The 10,742-nt window shown below is 35.0% G+C and overlaps 1 protein-coding gene across 4 annotated transcripts in view; it reads right to left on the reverse strand.

The window, feature by feature from the left end:
- Nucleotides 1-7,606, reverse strand: part of adgrg6 (adhesion G protein-coupled receptor G6) — a 42,245-nt gene extending 34,639 nt beyond the window's left edge. Inside the window, exons 1-2 of one of the 4 annotated variants that reach the window (XM_052585691.1) lie at nt 7,302-7,582; nt 3,180-3,268 (exon numbers count right to left, since the gene is read on the reverse strand). In XM_052585691.1, the coding sequence (XP_052441651.1) occupies nt 3,180-3,268; nt 7,302-7,303 (91 nt within the window). In that variant the 5' untranslated portion in view covers nt 7,304-7,582. Of the gene's footprint in view, nt 1-3,179; nt 3,269-7,301 lie in introns of all 4 variants that reach the window. The other 3 variants (XM_052585692.1, XM_052585694.1, XM_052585693.1) reach the window with 3 other exon arrangements.
- Between the last annotated feature and the right edge of the window lie 3,136 nt (nt 7,607-10,742).

Below are 10,742 nucleotides of genomic sequence, written 5' to 3' on the forward strand. Positions count from 1 at the left end.
AAGTGGCCTGTGAGTGTTTTGCAGAAAGAGACTGAAATCACTATTGGACGGAATCACGCTACTGGAATATCCTGCTGTTTTATAGTTGTGTGCAAAGCTGTCGGAGTGGGCCACAGTAAAAAGCGGCACAACTAACTGTGCTACAGAAGCCACAGCTCTAACTGGCACAATATATCGTGTGCTGCTCAGATCCTGGTTCCCACCCAGGATGGGTTCATCTCAGTAGTGCGTCGGGGACTGAACACGTCACCTGCCTTTTTAAATGAATTTCATTTGCACGAACTGTACAAAACAGGATCACTCCACTCAAAGGTCATTTACTCGCTATGAGATCATTCACAATAAGTACAATTTGTCTCGTTCATATACTTTGTGTAAAAATATCTTTAATAGCTTATAACAGCTTTCACTATGTGTTGAGTATAATTTCATTACATGTGTTGAAAATGAAATGAAACATACACGTAATTTATAATGTTAACCCGGTTATATTTTATAACGTGTAATTATATCACACATTTATTAAAATTTATTCATTTTGCTCGAGATGGAACAATGTAATTTTTACAATTAAGCACATTTAACATTTTATAAATACTGTTTAAAAAAAGAATTCAACTGAAAAAGGCACTGGTTTACTAACTAACTTTTTCACTATAGCAATTAAACAAAACAAAAAACTACAACAAAACTACAACAAAACAAAACAAAGCCAAGCAAAGCCAAGCAAAGCAAAGCAAAGCAAAGCAAAGCAAAGCAAAGCAAAGCAAAGCAAAACAAAACAAAACAAAAAACAAAACAAAACAAAACAAAACAAAACAAACACTGGTGATATGGTATTTGCAAAGTGTTGTGAAGTGACTGCTGATGAAGTGAAGGTCAATGAAAGAATGCCTGCATGATTTAAAAGGAGAAAAGGAGAGCTTTGATCTCAAAATGTCCTTTTAGAAGAAGGGCGCTTCGGGAAGATGCCAAAAGATGGAATGCCAGATACATGGATCTCAGGCTAAAAAGGCCTGAGAGATTAAAAATAGCCCTTTCAGCAGCGTCACATTTTGTGAAAGCTTTAATCCTGAAGCGTCTCATTTCTCTCACTCTCCTGGCAGTTTACCTGCTGTCTTTGTACCTCAGGTGTGCTGCATTCATCTGCCAAGGCTCAATTAACAGTTCACCCAAAAATGCGAATCCTGTCATCGGTTAGTCAACTTTCTGTCATTACGAATGCCTGCGTTATTTTCTTTCTTTCATGAAAAAGAAAAGGAGATTCAAGGCAGAATGTCCAAGGTGTTCTTTTTCATATAAAATACAAATAAAATAACAAAACAAATAAGCGGCTATATGGGATTTGAGCACTGTTGAGAAGTGCCTGCTGATGAAGTGGAGGTCAATAAAACAGTCCATGATGCATGCCCTATAATCCCACTAAAATATAAATGTGACTACTTTTATGACAGTTTTATGAGGCGTTTTATAATTTTGAATCATAGAATTATAAACTTTGAAATCCGTTTTCATTGTATGAGGAAAACAGCTCGGACATTCTGCCCAGCATTTCATTTAGTGTTTAATGGAATCAAGAGAAAATAACAAGGGCTTGGAATGGCATGAGGGTGAGTAAATGCTATTATTTTCATTTCTGGGTGACCAGTTCCTTAATTGAATCCATCACTTGTGCACTTTTTTTTTTTTTTGCGTTGCTCTTGATCAACATGGAGGAGCTGTTATAAGGATTCAGTGAGGTTTAACTCTATAAACACACCCATGGCTCCTTGGCTTATGAAGCACGGCAGAAAAACAAGGGCATCCAAGAACAAACATGTGACAAGTTGTGTGTACAGTTGCGGTTTCGGTATGAAAACAAGCAACAAACGCATATTGCGAACTTATGCACAAAGGGTTTGGTCTCTCTATGGGCCATAATCACATCTGGTTTTAATGACAACCTCTTGCACAAGGACAGTAAAGATTCCATGTCTGGGATGGAGAGTCTGTGTGCGCTGTTTACTGAAAGTGACAAATCAGATCTAATCAACAAGTATTTTCCAAGTTTGAACTACATTTGATTTAGGCGTGATTTAAGTGAGGTCTGGAATGCCTATGAGAGGCAGACATCCTAAAATGATGTTCGAAATTGCTCTTGGCCTTCCCCGCACAACATTATTCCATTATTTGCTTTTGCTGTGGCTTACATTAATTGAATTTCATTGTTTTGAAAGAGTTTTAGCACTTGCTCGTCCGTTGTTTAAACTATTATAGCGTTTTCGAAATTTCCCTGATACTGATTCCCAGCATTAAATCTGATCTTTGCTCTAAACCATTTCTGACAGGCATCCAAAGACCGTAAACGTTCCTTCTTGGACCAATATAACAGTACGAACAAATAAGGCGAGCCACGGTATGTGACTAATATTAAAAAGACACATGCTTTTCATATGCAGCGCACAGGGAACTTATATTCTGCAACAACAGGCCGATTAAGGATTCAAGCTGCCAGTTAAAGCCAATGTTTTTTTGGTTCTGAAATCATTAATAACACGTCTGAATTAGAACTCAGTCTCAGGAGAAACTGTCGTGAAAAAAAGATTAAGTCCGCTGCAGAAAACAACTACAAATGTTGTGCGTAATGACTGGTCTACAAACAGAAGCAGTTTTGGTAAATAGTTTAGCCCACTAATGCATGCTGTGAGACCACTGACAAAGCCAGATCTCACCCTTGGGTCCTGTTTTATTTATATATGGAGGAGTAGAAGTAGGATCTTTCTTCACAACTAAATTGAATGTGGCGTTATTTTAAAAAATGTCTTTTTATGAGATATTTTTCATGTATAACTGGCGGCGACTAGGACAAGGATAACCAAAGTATGTTAAAGGTGATTAAAAAAGCATGACAGAGCAAGAAAGTGATTTAAACAAATGTAAGGAAGCTGATAGAAGGTTTAAAGCATGTATATACATATAAATTAAACAGATAAAAAGTGAAATAAGTAAACTGCAAATATGAAACAAGACATTAAAAGGGGGAAAAGATGAATTAATGAAATGGAAGCAATGTTGATTAGCATGAAGTGAAATCAATATACATATAAACTCAGATCAGAACTGAACTGTGGCTTACTTTTCCTGATAACACACTATTTGTTGTATAACATTTTACATTTACAACTGTAGAGCTCCTTTACCTGTGGTCGAAAAGCAGAGCAGCAGCAGGAAAACTGGGAGAGCTTTCTGGAACCTCCATCTCCACCACCTACCACTGACGAACGAAATCCTGCCAATCAGATTTAGCAAATTAAATTTCAAAACAAAACCGCAATTCAATTTATTACTTACATGTCATTTTAGTACAGTGTAAATACACAAAAACCACAACTGCATTAGAGGTTTCATTAAATAGTCGGCCGTTAAAACTGGAAACATTATTTGACGGATGTTTGGAAACAAACTCGAGTTTATTTGTTTTGCGAAAAACGCAAATAGCGTCATGAATTGTTGTCTCTGGTTTTCTTAGTCACTGACTTAAAACGCTTCGTACACGTCAACAGGCATAAACTTCATGCATTAGCTTTTCTCACTCTCACACACACGCAGGAGCACAATATCTTTATTCATGCGTCTATAATTTGGGAGAACTTTGAAGGTTTAAATTATGTATTTGTGGCATGGAAACCATTTTTTCTTGTCAGAACAGTGACCGCAGCCATGCAAAAACTGCCCCGTTACATAATGACTAATCACTCTCCCACGTCAGCCATAATAAGTTTGCTGAAAAAGATCACGGATGGTGAGGTTTACAAAGGGGTGCACCACTATTTACAAAGCAAAACTTGAAATTACAGGAAAGGCTACACGAAGGCTAAAAAAAACATAAAAGTGTGTGTTATCTATAAAGGGGTTCATGCAAGTAAAAAAACATCATAGCTGCTAAAATACATGGAAGGGTACCTTGAAAAACAAGTTAGCTATACAGAAAACTAGTGTTTAAAAAAGTAAAGGATAATGTTTAAAACTACAATGCCGTTACATGGTCTTAAAGAGACAGATCACCCCTCAAAAAATATAAATTCTGTCAACGTCTCATGACTGTATAGAACACAAAATAATTATTTTGAAAGTCAGTGAGGTCTAAACAACACTGAACTCCACTGAGTTTCATAGTACGGACAAAAATCAGGGACATTTTTGAAAAGGTTTTCTTTTGTGTTACTCATAAGAAATACAATCAAAATGAGTGTGAAATGTTTTTACTTTTAGGTGAACTATCCCTTTAAACTAGGGCAGTCATAATTGCCGATTATTCCCTTGAAACTTGATTATTAATTATGATAATCACAATTTACATTGAATGATGTTTATACCATTCTTTGATGCAACTGCATGCTGTATTTTTATATGAAAATAAACAAGCTGAAAGCACTCTATCTGGAAAAACTTTAGTGCTTTTCTATAGCATTAAGCCTCAAATGTCAAGAATCAGATTGTTTTCTTCTTCAAATGATAACAAAAAAATGTAAGTATAAAAATATGAATGGTATTTCAAAAAAAATATGAATGGTACATTTTTTTTAGAATAACACGTAGAGAAAAAAAAAATCTTAACGGCTTTGAACGATTATGTAATTGTGGCATCCAATAATTGTAATTGCGATTAGAAATTCAATTAATTGTGCAGCTCTACTTTAAGCTATTGTTAACCATACAATACACTAACCATCCAATGTCCATCCATGTTCAAAAGGAGGTCAGGATACTGAGATGTGCAGTACAAAAGAACCTACCCCACATCCCCTTAAAAGCAATGATTGTAGTCTAAAACCTGCTCAGAATGGATCACTATTTTGGTTCTTCAGATCTACAATAATGGACTGTATGGAGCATTGCCCAGGAGTCCCTGCTCTCATTCCTTCATAAAAAGACTGTGCTGTTCTAGCAGAGGCTACTGACACTATCAGCATCCATTTTCAGCTTTAAAATAGTCCTTCTAAGAGCTTTTTATCACAGATTGTTGACAAGCTGCAAAAACTCCAAAATAACTTTTAGGTTTTTACTGGAAAGTGAAGTTGACAATAATTTCGAAAATATAGAATCTTTAATGATTCCGTGTTGCACCACAGATTCAGAAAATAACCCCTTTATCATGGAAATTTTTGGGGTTCTTGAGTTGCTTCTGGTTCTTTACAATTAAAAAAAAGTCATGATGTTACAGCTATAAATATCACTGTTATTCAGATCAGAGTATTGTTTTCCCCAGCTCTTTGAAACATAAGAACATAGCTGGTTTTCTAAAGGGCTAGAGGAAAAAAAAGTTGATGAATGAATCAATGAATCAATGACTAAAGAGTTAAGTTAGAAAGCACGTAGCACCAATCCGAACAGCCATCTCAGAAGAATCAACTGCACATATCTGTGACTTTTCACTACGAACCACATTAAGATGCAAAATTTGAAATTGGATATCAACAAACAACCCCTGATCTGTAATCTGCTTCCAAGAAGGCGAGTTCTGGTAAGTCATTATCCGAGGTCTATGGAAAATGAAGACTCCAGCGGGAGATGACAACCAATAGAGACCTCCTAAGTTACTCTGACGAAGACATTATTTGTTTAATTAGGCATTGTTCATCTGTATTAGTATTAGGTTGATAAATGTCTTCATTTTTATAAATGGATGGAAAATTCCCTCCATCTGTGACCGAGTATGTTTTAATGAGATTATCGCAATGCTCCATTTGATACTATGGTTAATAACACGTAGTCTGTAAGCTTTCGTTTCCAAGACTTGAAGTGTGAAGTCCCGAGATCTTGTTTCATTTTAACAGCCATTGTCAAAAGATAGTAGAGATCTCGATTTTCAACCCACAAGCGAAGGCAGATTCAGGACAATAGACAGGGCCCTGAATTCATATTTTATTAAACAACCACGACATGCCATCAGTAGCATTCATTAGGCAAGCCACAACTGTGGAATAAAATCATTAAAGGGAAGGGAATCTTATCTAAGAGGAATGCAAGTCAACACCCTGAAATAAATGATTGTTACAAATCATAATGTTGCTCCATGTTTGTCAGTCTTAAATAAACATCCTCATATCATCTCTGTAAGATGGTGAATTTGGCTTGAGAGATCAGAATGAGGCCATGTATTTACACCACCATATAAAATTAATGTAATACATGACATTAGGGGACATATGAAGATTGTTCAGAATGCTCCCCTAAGCATATGTAAATACACATGAATGGGGTCAGCGACTCAAGGGACTGTGTCAGCAGCATAAAGAACTTGATTCATCATGGCAAAAAATGAGTTGGAAAACCAGAAACAGGGGCTTCTGGTATTCAAAATGCTAAGACTCTCATGATAAGAAAATCATAATGTCAAATAAAAGTAATTTGCATTCATATGAACTACAATTGAGTTACAAAACCTAAACCTTAGATGTAACTAAAAAGGTACACCAACGCTTCAACAGTTTTTCATTATTTCGCTATCTTCAGAAACGCACCACAGCTGTCAACACTACAGGTAAATGGGATATTCATCAGTCTCTCGTTTTCTCTGACATGAGCTCATCTCATCTAAATGACCTAAGAAATTCCACATTAACCTACTTCATGGTTGTGCCTTAAAATCAAGTAGTCTGTCGGACATCAAATGTCTGTGATGCCTAAAAACGTTGTGTAGGCAGGCCGCTTGCTATAGTGAGAGATACAGACTATGAGTGGAAGCTATAATTTAGATGTAGACGTTTTAAATACTATCTAGTTGAGTTGTTTACAGTTTTATTTGCGGTCATCTAAAAGTCCAATAAGCAATTCATCTGCCCACCAACATTGTAATGTGACACCCATTCTTTAGGGCCATGGATATTTCACTCGAAGTAAAATATATAAAATACAACCAAATGCGCACAATTCATCAATTATACATAAAACAAAACCACATGAACTTTCCAATTAAAAAAATTTAATGACCTATTTGAAGATCAACGTTGTTTAAAATAAAGGAGAATATATATATATATAAAAAATATATATATAAATAAAATACGTAGCTGTCTCAAAGCTCACTCAGTTTCTAATTGTATTATTATTAGGATTCATTTTAGACAATATTTAAACATTTATTAAAACGTATCAATACCTTGTGGTCAAATTCTATTTCCACTAATCAGAGCACTTTGTCGTCAGCGAAAGTTAAACAGGGAAAACCACAAGATTTATTTACCTGAGATTTAGTCCGAATATGTAACGTTAGGCTTATTTCACAAAGAAACGTGGAAGTAGTTCAAAAAGTCACTTACATTCTTTCATTGAAGCTGGTCTCGTTGAAGAAGCATTATCTCTTCTCCTGTTTGAACAACTTGTGAGAACTTTTGAGAGGCAGCCCACCATCAACTTTCGCGCGGCGCGCCAGTGATTAACACACACGTATCATCACCGGAGATGTTTTAAAATGAATTGAAATATCTATTTTTGATGGCTGAACCTGTTCTCCGAGCAGACAAATGATGGGTAAAGCGTTAACAAGAGTTTTACTAGACAAAACTGTGCTTAGCTTGTCCAACTGCTGGAGGCAGTTCTCAATAGCCCCACCCTTTCACAGTGTGAGAAATCCCGAGGAGACCCCAAAAATAAGAAGAAAGAAAGAAATGCATGAATACTTTGCATTAGTGTTTGGTACGCACTGTTGCTAGGATTAAATACGAAAATATGAGCAACAATGTAGCATTAAACGTGTGATTACTTTATATAAAATCATTGTCTTATTTAGGTATAGATAGGCTAATAATAAGTGACCGTGTGAAGAAAAAAAAGGGTAGAAATATATATATATATATATATATATTATTAATATTGTTTTTGGGTAATATATATATATATATATATATATATATATATATATATATATATATATATAAGCTTCAGTAAACATGGACACGTGAGAAAGAAAAATTTTATTTATTTTATTTATTTATTATATATATATATATATATATATATATATATATATATATATATATATATATATATATAAACGGGAGAAAGAGAATTATATATAATATATAGGCTACATACACAACTTTTTTCATATGTAACTTATTAAATTATCTGTTAAACTAAAATAAATTAGATATTAAAATACAAGAACAAAATATAGCCTATAGAATTCTGTCATTTCTCTAATTATGTGTTTCATGAACAAATTATTACTTCTTACTAATTTGTTAAATACGTTATAAAAGGACTGTAAAGATGAGCTTGTCCTCAGTCACCCAAGCTAGCTAGCTACTTTGTTTTCAACGTCAGAGAAGATCATCCAGTTAGATAGTTCCTACAAGTCCGATAACTGTATTTGCATGTACCTCAGATACTTACATTTCAACAATCGGGTCAAATACGCTCTACAGAAATCGCATGTTATGTGCTTGTAACCAGTTCCTGTTTACTACAAGCCTATGAGCTGATGAATGAGAATACTACACATTTTGTTATCCTTTATTTGGATGTAGAGCCTGCCTCTTCCTTTGAATCAGATAGAGTCCCTGTAGGGGACTGTTAGGTTTTGATCAATTGTGGGTGTGAGAACCCATACACAATAACATGGACATTTATTATAGGCTAGCTACATTTATATGTTTTGTTTAGTATTGAGATTTACAGCCACAATGACATTTTATCATCATATCACAGGAACTTGGCTGAAGATTTTGAATGTGAAACAACTACAGAGCCAGGAATTAAGATTTGAACGATCCTTCCAAATTCTTTGCGGTTCACAAATTACTCATTTGTTCTGCTCAATAGCCATTGCAAAACATGGTAAATTTGAATGATAATGCAGCATACATGGTGGTAAAAAAGATTTAACGGCTTTCTCTATTCCCACAGCACTGATAGCGATCAAGTCATAAACTTTATCTGTGTGCGTCAATGTCAATACCCTTAAACACACTTTAAACACTAAAAAGATATTATAAAGTCAAAAAAATTGATGAATGTCGTCACTCAAAATCTAAGGTTAATTTTGAAAGGTTAATATACATAGTTATGTTTTAATCCTCAGCTGTGGTGTAAATGTATATGCTGTCCTAGATGGATTTCATCAGAAGCAATACATTACTTTGTAAATTCACTTAAGCCAATTAAACCGGAGTACAAAGGAGTAAGACAGGTGGGATGGAAAATCCCAGGTGATGTTCATTTGCATCCACAGTGAGGCAGGAAAGGATTCAGGCAAATGCAGATGCATGCAGTGATAGCTGAGTCTACTTCCAGATAAGTGCAATGCCCTTTCTATTACACTTCAGGCTAAACTGTGGAAAGAGAGGAAAACAGTGACACCACTAATGTGACCGCAACAATCACAAGTTGAGCAGAAAACAACAGGAACGGTCTGTTGTAATTAAATGTTTCCTGAATATGCACACTGAACCAATCAAGTTCAGTCATGCATAGGGCGGAATGGGTTGAGACCAGTAAAAAAAATGACCCATCAAAACATAACTACAATCAGTACATCACCTTTAGCGCCTTTGAAATAATATATCATCCCTGTCTTTCAGTCTGCAGGAATACTTACTGCAGCACATTTTACTGTTTCTACCACCTGGAATAATACAAAAATCAACACTATGTGTGTGTGTGTGTGGGCATGTTTTTGTGACATATCAGGACACAACTCTGTATAATGACATGGGTATGACACAGGTATTGCAAGGAGTGGGTGACTTATGAGGACATAACCCATGTCCCCATTTTTCAAAATGCTTATAAATCATACAGAATGAGTTTTTTTTGAGAAAGTAAAAATGCACAAAGTTTCCTGAGAGGGTTAGGGTTAGGGTTGGTGAAGCGTGATAGAATATACAGTTTCTACATTACAAAAACCATTACGCCTATGGGATGTCCCCACTTTTCACAAAAACAAACATGTGTGTGTGTGTGTGTGATATATATATATATAAATATAAAATGTTGATTTTAAATAAAAAGCATTCATGACAGTGAAGGAGAAAGTACGGAAGCCTGTTTCTACCATGGAAAAAAAGTAATTGTGATGTTTTAAGCTCACAGTTGACTTTTTCGCACAATCCTGAGTTTATATCTACTTGTGAGATGTTAACTCCCTTGTTAAACACTACAAAGGAAGTCCAAATTCTAAGATATAAACTTGTAATTGCAAGAAGAAAAAAAGATCAGAATGAGATAAAAAGTTGCGTTACCTTTAGAATATTTTAATTGTAGTAGTAGTAGTAGTAGCAGCAACAATTGTGAGATGTAAACTCAAAAATCTGAGAAAAAGTCAAAAAAATCTGACCTTATTTTTTTTTTCTATAATAATAGCGAGTTTATCTGACATGCAAGACAAAAAGTTGCAATTATTTTTATTATTTTTATTCTGTAGCAGAAACAGCTTCTATAAGAAGACTGAAAATCGTTTTCATTTAATTAAGCCAAATAATCGGCACACATTTACCAGTGATTAGGTTTATAATTGCCATTTATTAGTTTATGTCTGTCTGCGTGTGCAGCCTGTCTGTGCAGAGATCCAAAGTTAACACCATTATAATCCTTATTCATGTTCTAACTGCATGTGTGCAATGCTTATAGTTCACATGATTCAATGCATACCAACTTGGAAAGCAGCATATAACAACTACATTTAATAATCAACCACCTAAAAGCAAAATGCGAGATGCTAATTTCTCATGACTATTATTATGAAGAAAACATGCACTGCA

The sequence above is a fragment of the Carassius gibelio genome, chromosome B20, assembly GCF_023724105.1.
Source record: "Carassius gibelio isolate Cgi1373 ecotype wild population from Czech Republic chromosome B20, carGib1.2-hapl.c, whole genome shotgun sequence".
NCBI classification, from domain to species: Eukaryota; Metazoa; Chordata; class Actinopteri; order Cypriniformes; family Cyprinidae; genus Carassius; species Carassius gibelio.